We start from the raw sequence: 20,842 nt of genomic DNA on the forward strand, positions 1-20,842 counted from the left end.
TTCCTCGTCCCATTTAATAGTTGTTTAGATTATTTGCATAAATGTCAAAATTATTTCAATTAAATAAGCATATAAAATTTAACCACAGGATTTTGTGTAATTCTTATTTAAGTATCGATTATGCTAGATTTGCAATTAAATAGAGGGTTAGCCTTGAACAAAGCCTCAGTCTATCCACTCGCCAGCATTGTTTTTACTTTATGTACACTGATATAATTATGGATGTTGTCAAACGATCCATATCATTAATATATTAGCTCATGTGTGGTTGCCCGGGGCACGTGATCTGTAATATAATGGCTATGAAAATTAATAAGATATTATTTAAAAACATATAAATTCGGTCGGTATTACCTTGTCCTAATTTTTTTATCAGCTTTTCCAGAAATGCTGATTTTAAAATTATGACACAAGCCATGAATTATAATCTTAACTGTACAGCTTCAGTTATTGTTCACATTGGTTAACCAACTAAAATCTTAATTGAACACTCAACATTGTGGGAGTAGGAGTTGGTTTTACACTTCTTATGGTCTTATCAGCACCTTAGGTAATTTGACGACAGCCGCCCCTGTGCTCGAGATGGATGCTCCTGGCGATTGTGTGTGTTTTTTGAAGGTCTGATATGTTCGTGTTTGTCTCCTTGTGATAGCGCGGAACTGATGCCGACTTTATAGTGCTGCCTCACTGAAGTATACTACCGAGGATATCCAGTAGGACACCCAACCCGGTCACATTATACTGACGAAGGCCATGCATATGTTTTATAAAAGTATACTGTAGATGCCATTATCACGAATAGTTGTATGATGTCAGTATTGTATGATGCTTTCCTTTGTCGGCTGTTATTGGCAGAGCCCAGGAATAACGATCAATCAACACTTTAGGTTAATGATTTTCCAACAAGCATTACCCATATATATGTTTTGGTTTGCAATTACCTTCGTAAGTAGGAAACTTAAATGTCTGTTTAATATACATGTAATGTAATGCTTGTCATTTCGTTTTCAAAAACATTTAAAACATATTATTGTCAGTAAAAAAACCTTATCTCATATATTATAAATCTGTAACATTAATACATATTTACTCTTCGAGGAATCGGTAGAACGGCTTTCGTTCTTTTCAATACATTGGTTTTGTTTGTATGATGCGACACATACTTTTTGAAATGCAAAGATATTTGTATGTACAGGCGTTATACAAAATGTACATTATGGCATACTTCGTCCATAAGAAGTGAAGAATGCTACTGCACTATCTGAATAAGTTAGAGGTAGTAATGAGTTTTACTGATATTAAAAATTACCATTAACACGCTGTGGAAATGCTCCAGTGAAATTAAGTGAAATAATGTACATGTATATAATTTATGGTAAATTCAGTGCTGTTCGACGCCTGTAACGAGTGAGGTACTACCTGTAATATCCCCCTCAAAACATTTACACGTAGATTACTGCCAATTGTTTCTTTCACGAAAAAAACAAAACATATTTACTCTGCTGGGAATCGATAGAATGGCTATTGTTTTTTTCAATATATTGCTTTTGTTTGGTTGATGCAACACACATTTTTTGAAATACAAAGACATTTGTAGCTATCTTATTTTTGATTTTTGAAAAACTTCCAATCTATTAATAGACATTATGGCATACGTTACCGTAGGACACGACGAATGCTACTGTACTCTCTGAACTAGTTGGAACTAGGTATGATTTTTACCAATATAAAAATACCACTTAAAGGTTTTGGAAATGCTTGCATGAAATTAAGAGAAATAATGTGATTGCACATTATATATTGTAACGTTAATGTTGTTCGACGCCTGTAGCGAATAGGTATTACTGTCGGACCTGTATAATATCGGGTACAAGACATTTACACATGGCTGACTGCTCATGATTTCTTTCACGGATAACAAACACATATCGTAACAAACATACTTATTTAATCTGCTGGGGAGTGATATAATGGCTATTTTTCTTTTCAATATATTGGTTATGTTTGAATGATGTGACACCGTGTTTCTTGAAATTGCTAGGCATTTGCATGTGTATGTGTTATATTTACCATGAAAAACTACCAATCTATAAATAGTCATTACGGCAGAGAATAATACTACTCCTCCATCTGAACTCTTAGATGGAGCTAGTGATGAAGTTTACCCCATAGCAAGAATTACCAGTAAATAACTTTCACAATGCTCGTTTCAAATGGAGAGAAATGATGTAATTGCCTGATGCATTGTGAATTCGACGCCTGTGCGTATGTATAAGGTATAGCTGTCGGACCTGTACTATTAACACATGACTGACTGTTTGTTGTCTAAATTTATACGATTATATTGCTATTGGTGCATTATCAGTTGACAAAATATGACATTTTACAGTACATTAATATTTTAGAACGATGATGTAGTGAATTAGTAGATAACTTACTGAAATAAATATTAAGAAAATGGATAACAATATGTTTTAGTCCGGATTACTATATGTTACAGTTTCTTAAATTAGAAATGACCTTTTGTATCCTGTTACTTGTATTTTCCAGAGGTTTTTCCGTTTTGAAATGACGGAAACAATAATACTATAGTAAATTAACGGGCATATGGTTATCCGAAGTGCACACGAGAAGACGAATATTCATTTCTGCGGTGGAGACACTGTAACACATGACTATTGTGTCTTACAGATCCGACACAAGGTATATATACATAGCCAATATATATTTTACGTAGTTTACACTAAGCCTGCTGTGTATGTGTGTGAGTTACGGTTCATGTAGCAAGCAACAGTCAATGTGTGTAATGTTGCTAGTAATGGCGTCACCCATTGCTGTCTAGACGTAACACGTTTTCTGTGTATTTGTCTTCAATTAAATTACAAGATAGATAAATAATATGATTTCTGTTTCATTTATAAGCGTCAACATTAGTTGTAATCATAGGTACCTGGGAAATTGTTACAGACTTCGTGTATCTGGATCATCTCTAGTGTGTATAGCAGATTAACAGACATTACAGGGGGCTAGAATTGTTACAGTCTACGTGTATTTAGACCTTCCCTGGTGTATATAGGGGTCTAGGGAGGCTAGAACACAACACAATTTAAATCTATTCCCCAAAAACGTCCGAAAATGTGTAACTATAATCTTTAATTTTCTCTTTTGTTCATTAAAATTCCATGATCTCTCCCACTTTCACTTTTTTCTATCCCCCTTTCTCACCCGATAATAATCGTATTATACACAATTATCACTATTTAGCCATCCTTATGATGATGCATATGTCTAATTTTATTATTAGAAACGAGTGTCTATAATGTTATATATAACTGGTGCCCAATCCTTTTGCTGTGTGTTGGCAATGCAATAGGTCTAAACTAAGGGAAGGTCCTATGATGATGTATACGTCTAACTTTATTATTATGAACAGGCGTTTATAATGTTAAAATACTTTTGCTGTATATTTGCAATACAACAGGTTTACACTACGAGAAGGTCCAAATACACATAGACTGTAACAAATTAAGTGTCGCCCTTGGTTGTTATGTCTTTTCATGCCTTACATTACAGGTATCCACTGATACACGATACAATACTGATACTGTAGTGGTATCAAATCTCTTTCTTCAGTTTTGAATTTCGTTTACCTTTTTGTCATTACTGCTACAATAGTTCTAGCTCACCAATAACATTAGAACTTACAATTAGGATGCTGGAAATTGAACGGATTTCCGGTTAATGTTAATCACACGCTAAAACACGTGTTATAAACATAATTATGTACCACGTGAGTAATGACCGATAGTGTCTCATCTTTAGTGGAAATTGCCTAATTTTAATCAACATGCACATTCTATTTCATTCTTATTCATTCAGTGTTAGGTACGTAAGAACTTTGTGAGTAATGATAAAAACATGTCTAAACTTAAGTGGAAATCGCCTTATCTTATTCAATATGAATGTTGTATTTAATTCACATTCATATTCGTAGCTAAAGATATTTATTGACAATAACCATAGATTTCTATCAAAATAAGTTATGAATTTGTGTTCACGGTTGCATATACATTTTATTCTTTACCCAAAAATGAATCATGTTCACAGATTGATGAAGTACTTAGCTATGAATTGATTATTTATTTTGTGCATATATATGAAAGTTATGAATTTATGTTTACAACTAGAAATATTCTGTATTTAACCTCATATTTACGTCCTCAGATACATTTTGGACTTACCTGTGAATTTATGTCCCCAGATTTATTCTGTATATATAGCTATGAAAGTTATGAGCTAGGAATATCTATATTCACATGTTTTCTGTACTTAGTTGTGAATTTGGGTCCACAGATTCATTTTGTATTTAATTATGAATTTATGTTTACAGATTAATTCTGTATCTAGTTAATTATTTTGGATTTAGCTATGAAGTTATGTTCACAGAAATTTTCAGTACTATGCTATGGGGTAGGGATATTTGTATTTTTCTGATTTTTTTTTCTGTACTCAAATATGAATCTGTGGTCATCGTTACAAATAATTTTATTTGATATGCACCTATTCATTTGTGTTAACACTTCCATAAAATCGTAGCCCTTATAAGGTCATTAGAATGGTATTAATGTAACAACTAATGGCATTTGTTGAAAACGAATATTTATTGATATCATTGTGTGCATGATTCTACGACAGATCAAAAAGAATCAGAGATAATATACTCACATATATGATCGCTGTAGGCCTAACAACAACTGCATGTTTATGACAATAAGCTATCAACCACAGTACCATTTCAGTGTAAGTTCAGCAAGATATGAACTTATTAAGAAAGCGGTATGTATCACGTGCAAATTAATACCTATATGGTTGAATACACGCAATGTAGGGATTAGTTTATGGCATACCCATGTGTTGTAGTTTGGAGTTAAATACCACGTATTTACAATTATCTCCATATTTAACTATAATCAAGCTAGTTGATGAGATTCCATAGATATTGTAACTGCGAATAAGTGTTCTTCTTTCTAATTTTTTGTTTTGTTTTTGTTTTTTTGATTTTGGTTTTGTATATTTTTTCACAATTCTTTCATTTCTCTGAAGTCGTGCAGTAAGAAATTCAAATTAAGACCACGTGTTTATAAGAGACTTCATTTATATTATTATATCAATTAGGTCAACACGACTTAATTAGGTCATTTTGGTAAGTTTTATATCTATATAAGACTTTTAACCTTGTTCCGAGGACTCGAAAATCGCAAGAGAGAGAGAGAGAGAGAGAGAGAGAGAGAGACATATTTGTAAACTGTAAGCGGAAATGGCAAATGCCAAATATATTTTTTTCATATAGCTAGAACAAATCTAGCCATTTAAAATATCAATATTGTTCTAGCTAGTTATATTTGAGTGGGTACACCCTGGTGTTATTATATAGTGTAATATTTTCTACAAAACATCTGTAGTCGATGCTTCTGTACACTGTGTGTTGATATACGGAACATGTTGATTGTATCACAAAGCTGTCTTCATTTATCTTTTTAAAGTATAAACGTGTGTTTACCATCATATTGTTGCGACACATTTCTTTTTTTAATGCCGTACTTTTTTGCTCACCATTTATTGGTCCTCATACCCTGATAAGAGTTGATGGGGCCGTTAAGAATATAATCAATAAATCATTTACGGTATTCACGAATGATATGGCTACAAACGAAAGCCTTTCACACTTAAATAGGCAATCACAAATTTATGGTCTGTCTGGTTTTGCATAATGACATATATTAAGATATAGATATACTGTTAAACTAATCATGAGACCAAGCAATAGGGACATTTTCATTCTTGTTTTATCTTTAACTTTCGATTCACTTCATGTGTTATTTTATCATTTTTATGTTTTACGAGATTTAAGTGTTCTTTTAGACAAAACAATAATCCATCAATAAACTAAAGCGAAAATTGAAGCGGTCTTTGTTGAGACCACACAACGATTTTTGTATTATGTCTCCATGACATAAAACTTTAGTTAAGTTAACCCTAATAATTGAATTTTCTGTACACAATCCCTGTGAATTAATTAATGTGGTTTTCTCTGAAATTAATTTCCCACTGCATTAGCCAATTAAAAGAGACGTTACGAACAGCGAATGTAAATGCTTATTAGAAGTATGATTAAATAATTAGGGTATACTGTGAAAACATTGAAACTAATAACTCATCACTGTGTCTCTGTTATATATAACTCAAGTTTTAGATTAAGTGTTTCTCACAACGGCTAATTAAACAACTTTTCCTGAAAGGCACTAGTCGGGAAGTCTTCCATCAGATTTACCTACGTCATCAGTATCAAAGGATACCATGGATTACCCTTTAACTTATATGGAAGACAGTTAGATATGTTATATTCAAACGTCAAGGCATGTAAAAATATAAAGCCAGTACTACAGTATAAGAAAATAATGGCTAGAATGTTTATTTGGACCTAGATGTTAGATAAAATATAATTATCATTTTTCATGGTGTAATCTTACACGCTTCACGTCATACTGTGATTATACTAGTAAGTATCTAAGTCAGAGACATGATTCATATCAACTTAAGTGGCGTATTAATATACAATGCCTCTCCACTTAGAAAATATGTTTAAAAAGTATTATACACACACGGTACCGATGACTTTTGCTGTCTACTTACTAGCCTGAACATAGGAAACACTTAGGATTTAATTTGCTATATTGTCTGTAGTGATGTGACTCGTATAATTGTCAGCTTGATAAGAGAATAGCTGCTTGCGGTTAAACGATAAAGAAATATGACATTGACAGAGTGTTGTCGTGAGCAAAAGGCCAGTACAAATCAGTCGTGATAACCACAAACATTTTATATGGTTTAAATATCATTTTCACTGAGTTGTGAAATCATTTTAAACTTTCCCTTATCGTAGGCCTTGTAGATTCACAATGTGTGTATTACTGAATAAACTTGTTGGCTCACAAGCATGTTTTTCGTATCTGAAATGTAAACTTGGCATCAATCCAATGCCATTTAATATCTAAAATATATAGCCATTATTTATTTGTATGTCTTTTGAAATGAACCAAAACAGACGATGGGATATATTTGTTGATATCGATTATGGAATTGCGTTTCTTATAAACTCTAAGCTACATACATATATAAATATTAAGTGTGACACTGACTCAACACATAACAACAATACGTAATACACACCGCAAATATTCGCCCTTTGTCAGAGAAAACCGTACAAGTCTACTGTTGATTATCCCCCTGTATACTAAGGCCATTGACCTATTTACGGACATTTCTTCAGGTAACGTTGTGTACTAAATCTAATTTTTGAAAAGTGATGGCTAAATTTGGGTCAATATAGCCTGGTGTAGCGTCAATCCATAACTTAGTCTTAATTGATAGGATTTGTTAGTAGACAAATCCGTCTTAACATATAGTATACCTTCCCACTGGCTGGAAATACCTGTTTATGTTCATTACTCATTGATCATATTTAGGTCTTAAGTTTAACCTCGCGGTACACTGGTCATCGTACCGTGAAGAGAAGTGTATGTGTGTACCTTAAAATAGTTTATTTATGTTTCAGAAAAATACAGTAGAGTTCAACTTCGCTACTCTGGTCTTCGTACCGTGAATGAAGAGAAGTGTATGTGTAACTTATGATAGTTTATTTCTGTTTCAGACCAAGTAGAGTTTAACCTCGCTACTCTGGTCATCGCCCCGTGAAGAGAAATGTATGTTTAACTTACAATAGGTTTCTTTCTGTTTCAGACCTAATAGCAGTAGGAGTAAAGACATGACGACATGACATGAGCGAGTGTTGGTGAACTCTGAGTTGTGGGGTTGGTATCTTTGTTTCTATACAAAGCGTCAATTTATTACAATTAGAAAACTAATCTACAAAACTGTTCCACATTTTGAGTTGCTTGTGCATAGGTTATTAGTCCCCTGCCGTTTGAAAAACGAGGGGACTTTAGGTTTACCCTCTGTCTGTCTGTCTGTCTGTCTGTCTGTCTGTCTGTCTGTCCTAAAGTTCTACTTCGATTTTAACGAAACTTGGTATACATGATCAGTATAACATGTAGTTGTCCATCCCACATTTTTCAAAATGGCCGCCGGCTTCTCATTGGTAGAGGCTTGTCCGGTCAACTCCTCCTAAAGTACTACTCCGATTTTAACGAAACTTGGTACACATGATCAGTATACCATGTAGTTAAAAAATGGGAAATAAATAGGTGCACTCCCAGGTCAGGCAGATGACTTTGTATTGCTGTTGTTGTTGTTGTTTGTTTGTTTGTTGTGTGTGTTTTGGGCCCACTTAACACAAACAGTCTTGACAAGAATATCTCTCTTCTTGCTACGAAATATGGTTAAACCCCCAAATTTTCCTCAAATTCATTTATCTAAAATATTACCATAACGAATTTTGTCTGGTCCTGTGTAATCTGTTATACAAATTTTACTGAATATTTTTGTAACCGTCTTCTTTATCAATACGTCAAGACTCAATAACGGGAACATATCATCTGTATTATCATAGATTGAATAGGAATGATATCTATTATAATTTCGCCAGCTAAGATTTTAACATGCAGAAGTTTTGAATTTTGAATAATTAATAATAACAAATTAAGATTAATCATATCAAATTTCCCCAACAATTATGTACTTACTGAATTATTTCCCGGTTATATTATCCTTGGAGGGGAACATGATAGGTGGTATGCATTCAGTACGGAGCATATCGAACTAAATTCGCTAAAGCTCGTGTCTTTTGTAGCTTTTAAAAAATAACTTACGAGTGTGAAATAAATTCCATATCCAACAACCACTCGTTGTGTAACCTCTATATAAACGGCTAAGGTCATTTAAGGACGGGCGTCACTGTACGCGAGATACATGTGTGTGGTGACTGTGTGTGTTTCGGTAGTATTTCTTTAAGCATGACTGAACACTAATAAAATATGTGTTGGTATGATTTCTATGAATACACCACCTTTCTGTAGTTTATTTTAGGTTAGGTTTTAGGATTGAATGTGGGGATTGCGTTACAAAGGTTTGCCTTAGCTCCAGGCCGCAGCTGTTAATGTTTAAATATTCCCCATTAATAACTGATGAATTACTTGTTCTCAAACCAAACTTCCCGCGACGACATTAGATGGTACATTGGAAACGTCTGTCCGTCCGTCCCTCCGTCCGAACAAAACAAAATGTCCGACAACTCATCTAAAACTTCTTCAATGAAACTGAACAGGGGTGTTAGGGACTATGCGTTCTTTTAGCGAAATTTTTACTGTCATGGTAGCCTGGTCTCTCTACACACGTTTTGTTTAGTGGCTGTGGACGTCAGTCTTTAGTCCTTTGATCAGTCCTTAGCTTTTTAAAATCTTGGTCAATTGTTGTCAAGTTATCAATGCCTTCAATTTAATATATCAGGCGTTTCCAGAACCATAAATAGGAAACACAATGGAGGTTTTTGTTTGGTAAGAAATGATGTATTGTCCAAATAGGCTTAATATGGGTTTATAAGGGTTTTTTAGGGATGGCAATTACAGCGGTACTATTTTCAAAGTATTGTCTGTCATCTGGTTGCCATGTAAACCTATGTGGGACAACGTAGCTACACAGGAGTATCAGGATTTCTATGTAGATATATCCACTTTGTTGTAACTGATGTAAGGTCAGTGAAGGAGAATCAAACGGTTTAATAAAAATTTTTTTTTTCTTTTATTTCTTTTTCCATTATCGCATCTAATGTCATGAACAATCCCATGATTATAATAGCTTGAAGGGTAACTTATTTGATTGTCATGGATTTATATTTTATCTGCACCATCAATTGTAAATATACATTGTAATATGACATACATACTTAGTATAACGGATATCTATAGACCTCTTACTTCTAAGCATAGTCCTATACTCGTTTAGATTGTTTACGGAGGGTAATGGTGGTATTAGGATAGACATTGGCTTACAATTCTAAGTATTATCACTGTCCATTAACTGATAATAAACTACCTCAGAACATTTTCTTCAGGCAATTTGATATTAAATAGTGTGACGATTCGAAAACTATACTTTTGCTTTCATCAGACTAATGACCATTGTGAGGAATGTCATACCATCTTGAACTCGTCTTTGAATCTATTTCATTATCACCATCTCATCACACATTTTGTTCGAACATGCTGACAGTAGGGTCATGATAGAGACGAAATATCCTAAATCATACCGGTCGAGTATATTACTATCTCGGACATTACATATGTCAGTGCTAGTACACTTTACATAGGTCATTAATCTGTGTAGTCATCGAAACGTCACTCTCTTAAATATCATGTTGGTGGTGTTATATACCTTATATCACACGATAAACTATTTACTTTAACGATTTTGTTTTAGGTTTCCAAAACGAGCAGCTACTATGATGAAACCCCTACAAAATTGCAGTCTACTGTTGGACAGAAACTGCACATCACAAGCATGTCCACCATCGGACACGAAACGGTCAGAAAAGAGCATACACGATTGGTGGAGAATGTTGATGCACGTTATATAGCTGACTATCTCTACGAAAAAGATTTTCTCACTCCGGAAATTTTGGAATATGTAACAGACGAAGATAGGCCATCACGTGATAGATGTCGTCGGTTACTTTTGGAGTTAAACAAACATCAGTTTGTGCTAGCGCCGTTGATTAACGCACTAAACTATGAGAATACTTTTCCACACTTGTGTACTGAGCTACTCGTTACTCTAAGTGAGATAGTAACGACACCTCGCAGACAGCCAAGACGTTTGAGTTTGAGTTTAACTGGAAATGATGATGATTTCATTGGGATATGCAACCCATCAAGGGAAATCAAACGGACAGTCTTTACAAAAGAACATTTTCTAGCTACAAAGTTGTATTGTAAAATGCGCCGTTTGCTTAATCAGGGGAAACATATGCTTCATGAGTTCGACGATGAGCTGTATAGATATCAGGAACTTTGGGAACAGAATCAAGACGACGCACTGAGGAGGCACCTTGTAGCTAACAGATATTTTGAAATTAAAATCCTTCAAATTAGGAAATTGTCGGAAAGTGGAGCGGAAGACAATACAGTAAGAAGCTTATTCAGTGATACAGCTCAACTAGTGCCTTACACATCCCACCCATGCGCTTCTGTCACGTCACTATTGACAATATATGCACATGCCCTTTTGACCGCTAGAAAACCGTGCGAGGAAGTGTTAAGTGTTCTCAACGAAGCAAAAAGTAACTTTCCCTTTCTGCCCGGATGCCGTGAAACATCTTTGGTTCTTATTACAGAATTTAAAGTTTACTGGCAACTGTATGAAAAAAGTTCCGATACTGTTACTAAAAAGGAACTTTTACAGAAAGCAGCCGCCGCGGCGATGCACTTCGCTGTTGACGAAGAGCTGAACGAGGATTTGACGTATAAACTTTACATTAACCGAGGGTTACAGTTTCTACAAACTCTTGCTAACCTCGGTCTCGGTTATACTCTGAGAAATATTCGTCATGATTGTGTTACAAAGGAAAATATACAAAATGCACTATCATTTCTCAAAACAGTTGACGAAGGGGAAGGTTGGCAGCAGATGGAAGTTAGATGGAGGATGTCATTCTATGTTGCAAAATCAAAAATAAATTTTGTTGAAGGCAATATCAAGGAAGCCGTAGAATTAGCAGAGAGTGCACTGGAACTGTCAAATAGTGTTCATTTTAAAGAAGAACATGAAAATATCCAAGAATTCGTCCGATTTATATCGCATAGCACAACGGAACATCAGCATTCACAAGGTGTCGAAAATAATACAGAAAACAGTTCGGACTCAACTGACGGGTCTGACAGTCAAAATCAATCGGAAGTGTTGGATAAACATTGCAAAATATCCAGTGTAGAACACAATAAACGTGATGATTCAAGGACTGGAAATCAGTCTGAACAATGTGGGAAATCTCTGTGGAAGTTTGATGCCTGCTGTGCGGATCTATTTGACACGGTAACGCCTTGTAAACACTGGTATTCGTCCCGGATGTTACAGGCGATTGGTCTCCTGGTTTTGTTAACCTTGTTACCGTGGATCTATTCTGTTCTGTAGGACTTTTAACAACCTGAGTTGTGGTTTACATTAAGATTGCCGCAGGACAATTACACGGAAAACATAGCTTTTTGTCGTTAATATGTTGTAGTAATAGCATGCATTCATCATTCACGGCTGTTATGTAATGGTAGTTCGGAGGATATACCGTAAAAGTTGTATTTATCCACAAGGTCTTTTGTCAATTTCAACAATCGGGACAAACGATATAACTAAATTAATTAATAAGCAAAATTAATATGTATGTAACACTTTTCGGGATTTAATTACCTGTTTTGATGTAGCCCATTTTTAAACAAAACCTCTTCTTTTTTAAAAAACATTTAAATACAAATTTTGTTGTCTGTATGGACTCATGGACCATTAAACACGACAGTATCATCAGTTCAAGTGAAACCAATTTGTATTCAGCATCAGTATATATTTACATAGATAATGAAGTAGCATCGGTCGTTAAGTTCGTGGGTTTTCCACAAAACGTTTACTAAACTGATGGAAAGTTGAACAGTTCATGAATTAATGGACTAAAGAATACGTTCGTTAACAGTTCTCGCAAAATTGAGCCACAGCGAAAAGCATTGATTTTATAATATCTGGTTAATTAAGTGGTCTTCATTAATCAATAATTCAATTCTACTGGCAACAAACATTTTCATTGGTTTAAAAATTATATCAGCCCATAACGTAAACATGACGTCGCTTTTGATTGGCTGTTATAGCAGCATAGTAGAGAAAAAAGTTCATCAGTAAAAGTTAATTCCCACAAGGACTGTGTACAGTAAATTAAATCATGAGGGTTCACGTGAATGCATTTTTATGTTACGCAGCTATAAGAAAGAAAAAAATAAATAAAAAACGGAGTGTACTCTCATCCTCAACCGCTTCGTGAGTACATTCCATTTTTTGTTTTGATCCTTTTTATTGAAAGAGCAATTCTTTACTTTATCAGTATTTTCAAACCATCTGGCATGTGTTCTGAATTTGTTTATGACACAGAGTTATGGCATCTAAAGCAGCAGCATTTTAATATAATGTTTTTATAGTTTTATGTCTAGATTATAAATCGGATGGTTGTATATCCCCCCCCCCCCCCTCCCACCCCCACCACCCCCGGCTACTATCTTGTTTTCACTATAAGATATGCCCGCATTGATAGATGTTACATGTTTATTATCACGGAAAGGGTTTTGATGGTATTCACGTTAATACAATATCGTTGGAATCGTTTTCACTATATTTAAAACATTGTTTCTTCATGAAAAAGTACTCGAGATGAAGTACATGACAATATACGCAAATTGTAATGTATAAACATGGATCTATCGTTGATGTATAGCCGTTAAAGCGTTTGAACTCACCAAACTACATGTATACTTGTATATATATTTATGAGATTCGAAATTTATATTGAAAGTGTGAAATAAGTAATTTTACTCTATAACATGATTACCGTTAACAAAGTTTGACGATAAATTATTCGTGATGCATTTTCTTATATCATATACAAAATATTTCAATTGGAGTAACAATCTCAAAGATGCAATACTCACTCAAACAGCTAGTCAACGGAGCCTCATTTTTTCAAATGTCTCAAAAGATTTTTGTGAATCACACAGATTGTTTAAAAATAAAGAGGTTCTATTATTTTGAGTCTGATCTTAATTTGTATATGTGGGTTGTTCTGTGTACTCTAAATTTTGTCTTAATTGGTACATGTACGATATTTTGGGTACTATAAGTTTTGTCTTAATTTGTACATGTGCGATTTTCTGGGTACTATAAATGTTGTCTTAATTTGTACATGTACGATGTTCTGGGTACTACAATATATAAGTTTTATCCTGATTTGTAGATGTAGGATATTATGTCTACCATCTTTTTTATCTGAATATGTACATGTAGATCGGGTTGTTTAACTTATATTCTGTGTACTAGGTTTATCTTAATATTTACTGGAGCATAATGACTTTGTGGGTGTGTACTTCACATGCTCAAACAAAAACATGTATTTATATTTCAATCGAGTATTGTTCATCCTCAATGATATTCTTAAAGTTTGCATGTATATATGCATTTTAGTTTATTTTTCTATAATGTTCGTTTAATGAATTAAAGATGTCAAATGCCTTCTTTGTGATCAATTTGTAATATCGGAAAGGCTATTGCAGGTTCTTGTCATTTGCTCTGGAATCTTTGAAATAAGCAAACGCTGAAAAATGGACCGGGCATTTCCCGAAGGGGGATACAGTATCTTAAGATAAGCCGTCCATTGTTATAAAGTTTGGAGAAATGAAATTATTGTACGAAACAATAGTTCTCCCTTTAGATTGTAGCGTCAACTAAGGGGAGACAACTTTGTATTGTGACATAGGGTTTAAATCATACATCGTCCTTTTAGGTTAGTCCTCCGTCATTTATGATCTAATCTGCTAGATCAGTTCCAACCCTGCAGTATTATCACAAACAAACACAGGCCTACTATGAGCATCACATATTTTACCAGTCTTATGCGTAGTCAGGGGGAACAAATCTTATTACTCACTAGGTGGCGTTTTCACCACCTTGTGTCAGTTCTTTGCTTGACAACTGCGCATAAACAACAACCAATCCACTGTCGTACTTCCATATAGAGACGCATGCGCAAATAAAGTATAATTGATGTTGTCGTACGAAAGGAAATCAGTGGTTTATAGCTATAGTCGATTAGGCATGCGCGTTACATGTAACCGAAGTGGGATCGCTTCTAGTAACGATATTATTCCACATTAGGTCAGGGAGATAACTCTAACACAAAAGGATGCAACAGTAAACGGTACAAAATTCCATTTACGATTATTGCTTTCAAATTTCAAATTTAAATTTAAAAATTCAAATTTAAAAGAATTAGGCTATGTATTTTTTTCGCTAAATACTAGTTATTTACGTATTTTATATGGTCATTTAAGGCCAAATATATATTCATGAAATTATATATTTTAAAGTATATAAAGTTTTCAATGGAATCGGGTTAGTTTCCATAGTTTGTGGCAAAGAGCATTTGCATGTATATCAGAGAAGGAGAAACTGTATCAAACAGAGATTTCAATGAAGGTTACAAAATCAGAAATCTGTAATGTATTTGTTTAAAATGTGCACATTCCATCATGATATGTGAAACAGCGAACGGTAGATAAATAAAAAAAATTAAATAAGCATGAGTTACGTGAGCCTGGTCTATTCAAAGACGATAGAACATACCACAGCTAACACACACGCATGTATATCTCACACTTGGGAGGCCGTCCAATGACCACAGTTGTTGATAGGACGTTCATAGATGACTTATGCGCCTTTTCAGTGGTTCGCAAAGTTCATGAACATTTAGTGAACATTTAGAATAAACCTTGGAGATGCAGCTTAAGTACTCAGGTGTAAATATAGGTCTATATAGCTACTTCGAACCATCTACAGCCGATAATTACTCCTGTTTATCTCTCAGCATTTAGGGTTGGGACGACTGGTTCGCCCTTGTCTTTATAATGTGACCGGAAGGAGTGTCTGGATATCTAAGACAGTATGCTTGAGTGATGTAGCTCTACAAAGTCGGTATCAGTTCCGATTTATCGCAAGCAGACAAACGCGAACATATCACAGCCTCCAAAAACACATATTTACAACAGCTATGCATCTCGCACACAAAGGAGGCCGTCCTTAAACTACCATATTTGTTAGTTAGTATACTAAACCTAAACCAAACATGCCCATTACATAACAAATGCGTGTTTAATTAGTTGACTATGTCAATGCATTTAAGATCTTAAGCCTATGTATCATTCGATAACACCTTGTATTCTATTAAAGAGTGGAATCGAGCCCTCAGTTATAATGGTACAGACAATCTAATTAAGATTTGACTTGAAATCTCCGCTCCTTTATGCTACACTGCCATGCATTTGTTGAAAAAAAAACTTAATCAAGTGATAAGTGAATATCTGATTTCTCATCTTCTTCAAAATCTATGCGTGTTTATTCCTTAAAATCGACCGGTTGGAAAAAATCAGGATTTTTAATTGTTGTTAAACTTTGACTAGCCTAATCATCTTCAAAACAACTGGACCTTAGCCTTGGAATCTCACAGCAGATTACTAGGTGGCTGAAACCGATCATTGGAACAACTAGGTGATTATGACAACTAGGTGATTATGACAACTAGGTGATTATGACAACTGGGTGATTGTGACAACTAGGTGATTATGACAACTAGGTGATTGAGACAACTAGGTGATTGAGACAACCAGTTGATTGAGATAACTAGATGTTTGAGGCATCTAAGTGGTTTAGACAACTAAGTGATGGAGACAACTAGGTGATTAAGACACTATGTGAGTCAGACAACTAGGTGATTGACACAACTAGGTGATGGAGACAAATAGGTGATGGAGACAACTAGGTGATTGAGACAACTAGGTGATTGAGACAACCAGGTGATTGAGACAACTAGGTGATTGAGACAACCAGTTGATTGAGACAAATAGGTGATTGAGACAACCAGTTGATTGAGACAAATAGGTGATTGAGACAACCAGTTGATTGAGACAAATAGGTGATTGAGACAACCAGTTGATTGAGACAAATAGGTGATTGAGACAACTAGGTGATTGAGACAACTAGGTGATAGAGACAACTAGGTGATTGAGACAACTAGGTGATTGAGACAACTAAGTGATGGAGACAACTAGGTGATTAAGACAACTAGGTGAATAAGACAACTAGGTGATTGGGACAACTAGGTGATTGAGACAACTAGGTGATAGAGGCAACTAAGTGATTGAGACAACTAGGTGATTGAGACAAATAGGTGATTGAGACAACAAGGTGATGGAGACAACAAGGTGATGGAGACAACTAGGTGATTGAGACAACTAGGTGATGGAGACAACTAGGTGATTGAGACAACTAGGTGATTGAGACAACTAGGTGATTGAGACAACTTGGTGGCTGAGACAACTAGGTGATTGGGACAACTATGTGATGGAGACAACTAGGTGATTATGACAACTAGGTGATTGAGACAACTAGGTGATGGAGACAACTAGGTGATTGAGACAAATAGATGATTGAGACAACTAGGTGATTGAGACAAATAGGTGATTGAGACAACTAGGTGATTGAGACAATCAGTTGATTGAGACAAATAGGTGATTGAGACAAATAGGTGATTGTCGAAAGCTACGTACCATTGAGTCTTTGTTGAGAGACATTGTCACGCATCCTTGTTATTATCTGAACATACTTTTGAATCAGTCGAATATTAAATAAGAAATCTTTGAAATCATTACTCCGCTGTATCAGCCAATCAAACGCGACGTTAACAAGGCCGACGCCATCTTTTACGCTATAGACTGATGATAACATAAACCAATGAAAATGCTTGTTGCAAACAAGATTAATGTCTTTCTTACATTAGTCCATCTCTTTCGATATATCCAAACAAGTCTCATCAAACGTATATACCCGTAACGTATAAAACATATACATTTTTCTTGTGTATGCGCCAAGATATGTTTACATATTCCGTTTGTTTTATGTTGTTTCGTTCAATACCTTATTTGGCCATCATGTGGTGACCCCAATGACCTGTTAAATGTTAGTGGGTCGTTAGGAATATGATAATAATAAAAGATAACATACAATATAACTCCAATTAGAAAACAGTTTGTGATTTACTTAATCTGTTAAACTGTGTCACAATATCGTTTTTGTTCAAACGTTTTACACTGCTAAGTTCATATTCGTGTTGTGTGATAGTGGTCTTTGGTATATGTAGCATTTGGCCCTAGAACAAAACAGTACTTTCGGGTCGTTGTCATGTTTGTGTGTGCGACAGGACACAGTGAGTTATAAGGCTTGTAATCTTGCGAAGTTTCCCATAACATAGGATCGTAAAATTTAAATAAAATATCTTTCTTACATGCAAGCCATAATGTACTTTTCACTTTAGATTCAGGTTGAGTGGTTCGTCAATTTGAAATGAAAACGAGATTGACTGCCAAGTTTGCAAAATATTTTAATTCATTTTTTTTGGTTACACAAAGGGTGAAATCAATTGTAGCATGCGGCCATTTGCGATGTAAGGGGAAGTAGCTCCATTCCCGATGCCGCTGTTTCTGTCTATATAGCTGTTTTTTTTTTTTAGTTAAATAGTTTTTATTGGATACCAAGTAATATGTTTGGTGGTATGTTTCTCTCACTGAAAACAACTTGACACGTTCCATAACTCAAATTTGATAAACGGCAATCTGGCCATTTTGTTTGTTTACGTACAGGAAATCGTTTTGTTTGTCCAGTCCTGCGATATATCCCGCATCTGGAACAGAAAACATTCCGGTTGGCTCGCACCTGTTGTTGTACCGAATGACCGAGTTGTGTCCGGGAATGAAGAATGTGCCGTCCCTGCTCACAACTCCACACGGTATGGACTGGTACTCATAGCGTTGTTTTATAGAACATATTCTTTCTCCAGCCGATGTAATCAAAACCATTTCATTTCGGACAATTCGTCCCGTAAACAGTCCATATTTTGAGCCAAGTTCCGAGGCGCACAGATAAACACTGTGATACTGGTCATAGTTTGTGATGTAAGTGTAAATTTCAACAACACGTGACTGATCTAGTAAATACACGTGCATCCCACGTCCATATTTTCCTCCAATAAACAGCATCCCGTCCAGAACTTCCATTCCGTATGAAGAAAATCCGTTGGAAATTTCCATCAGCTCGGTTAGTTGCCCGGATGATGTATTGTATTTGTAAATCAGCCGATCATTACGAGGCGAATGATCCACGAAAAATGTTCCTTGGTCTTTGTACGCCATCCCTTCAAGCTCAAATTCAAAGTTGTATCTTTGAATCACGGCGCCGTCTTGACCAGAGTGGAGAATAACTTGGTCACCATAAGCTTTCAGGGCCAGGATGTTGTTTTCCTCAGTTACAGCAAACGAGGCCAGTCGACATTCCTGGGCATTGTCGCACAGGTTAATTGTATTAACTAGTTGTGGCATCGGAGAAACTGGCTCTGAGATAGAAAACATAAAATTTGATTATAAATAAAGTAAACAGTATCACATTTTGTATTATGATGTGGAGAAAGATGCTATCAATCTTTATTTTAAGCATTGTTTTTTTTCTCTGTTGTCAAATATTTGAATTCTCACGGTATATTGTACCCTATTTTTCTATGGCTCTTCGACAATTTGTGTCAAAGGGCCAAAAAGACGAGATCACATCAAATTTATACTCATTTTTTTAAAATATAAAAATGACGGATATCGTACGAACGGGTTACAACATGGTTATATGATATAGTTGTATTGCACGTACATATATATATAAATCAAATATCAGCGATGTATAATAGACCCTACATTTTCTGGGGTGTAGAAAAACTCTCCTTTATCCATACATTGAAGCAGGCTCTCTTTAAATAGCTGCTGATATGACATTTATAAATATTAAAAAAAGACAAGAAAATAAATAATAAAAAAAATAGATAAGTAGATTAAAAACCTAATACGCTTGAATATTGCGATAATTTCGGTAAAGTGTTGACGTAATTATGTGGTGAATATTACAGAATTTAATAAAGCGCTTGTAAATTGTCTTTTTTCCAGGATCAAGAATCCATCATATTTGTATGACGTCGCGAAAGCCACAAAACTGACGCCCCGTCGTTCATTATCATTATGTCATAACACGTGCAACCTGACTTTACTTGCCACGTTTGTAAGTTATCTCTTACCTAGAAAAAATGTGAAAAACCTGTGAAATGACATCAAGGGTCATCTATATAGCAAAATAATGTTGAATTAAAAACATGAATTAATATATAAAAAAATGCACAAAATAGGCATATTTTATACCAAACTTCTCAAAGTTCTTAATTGTGTCTAATAAGAGCTTTTTTGATGTTAGAAATACCTCCTTATGCCCCGGTATACTATGTTTGTGTGGTATTATTCGCGACCACCATTTACATTTCAAGGTCAAAATAAAATCAATGTTTATCTAAGTAATGATTTGAATGCCGGTAATTAAATTGTTATGAGTTATGTGGTAAGAATAATTTATTTGGAGCCTCTCTTGAACAGTTTTTATAAAATGTACTCACCGAAGCATGGAGTTGGTCCACATTCTGTAGGTACGTGGTCCATCTCCGGCTCAGCAAATACGTCAGTAAAACGACTTAGAATATTTTCCAGTTCCCTCAACATTTCTGCCGTATTACCCGGACCGCGGATCAACACTCTATCCGGAAACAATGCTCTCATTTTATCAATGACATTCTGATAAAGTTCCTTTTCCTTCTCTGTCAACAATTTTAACTCCTGTAAAGTAGATCTCAGCTTCCGGATGTTGATTTCATCGTTTTGATTCATTCTGGTCGAGTCGTTGACATGGGTCTCCAAGGAAGTGATGCAAAGTTGAAGCTGTCGCCTTGTCAACTCTTTCTTTGTAAGGAGTGACGTCAGCATGTCAATTTCAACATGGATGAGTCGGAGATGGCGGGAAGTTGTAATGTCATCGACATCGCCATTAACGAAAATCGCAAATGAAATGAAGATAAATATAGCACTTAGTATCATGTTCGCCATTTTAAAACGGAGAAGAAATATTCCGTGTGTGCATGAAAATATCCTATTTCAGGTCTGGCTGATCTTTA

The 20,842-nt window shown here is 35.1% G+C and overlaps 2 protein-coding genes across 3 annotated transcripts; one reads left to right on the plus strand and one right to left on the minus strand.

Moving 5' to 3' along the window:
- Positions 1 to 2,544: 2,544 nt before the first annotated feature.
- LOC117341125 lies at positions 2,545 to 13,243 on the plus strand. 2 transcript variants are annotated; one of them, XM_033902963.1, is made up of 3 exons: positions 2,545 to 2,703; positions 7,801 to 7,872; positions 10,437 to 13,243. In XM_033902963.1, exon 3 carries the CDS (start codon positions 10,516 to 10,518, stop codon positions 12,142 to 12,144), a length of 1,629 nt encoding a protein of 542 aa, XP_033758854.1. In that variant the 5' UTR covers positions 2,545 to 2,703; positions 7,801 to 7,872; positions 10,437 to 10,515; the 3' UTR covers positions 12,145 to 13,243. The 2 variants fall into 2 exon arrangements, with proteins under 2 accessions (XP_033758854.1, XP_033758855.1); XM_033902964.1 differs by lacking the exon at positions 2,545 to 2,703 and adding an exon at positions 7,258 to 7,330 and having other exon boundaries at positions 7,801 to 7,871; positions 10,435 to 13,243.
- Positions 13,244 to 18,174: 4,931 nt separating this feature from the next.
- LOC117341126 lies at positions 18,175 to 20,842 on the minus strand. Its single transcript, XM_033902965.1, has 2 exons — positions 20,291 to 20,842; positions 18,175 to 19,198 (listed from the first exon to the last, which is right to left on the minus strand). Exons 1-2 carry the CDS (start codon positions 20,772 to 20,774, stop codon positions 18,402 to 18,404), a joined length of 1,281 nt encoding a protein of 426 aa, XP_033758856.1. The 5' UTR covers positions 20,775 to 20,842; the 3' UTR covers positions 18,175 to 18,401.

The sequence above is a fragment of the Pecten maximus genome, chromosome 13, assembly GCF_902652985.1.
Source record: "Pecten maximus chromosome 13, xPecMax1.1, whole genome shotgun sequence".
Classification (NCBI taxonomy): Eukaryota; Metazoa; Mollusca; class Bivalvia; order Pectinida; family Pectinidae; genus Pecten; species Pecten maximus.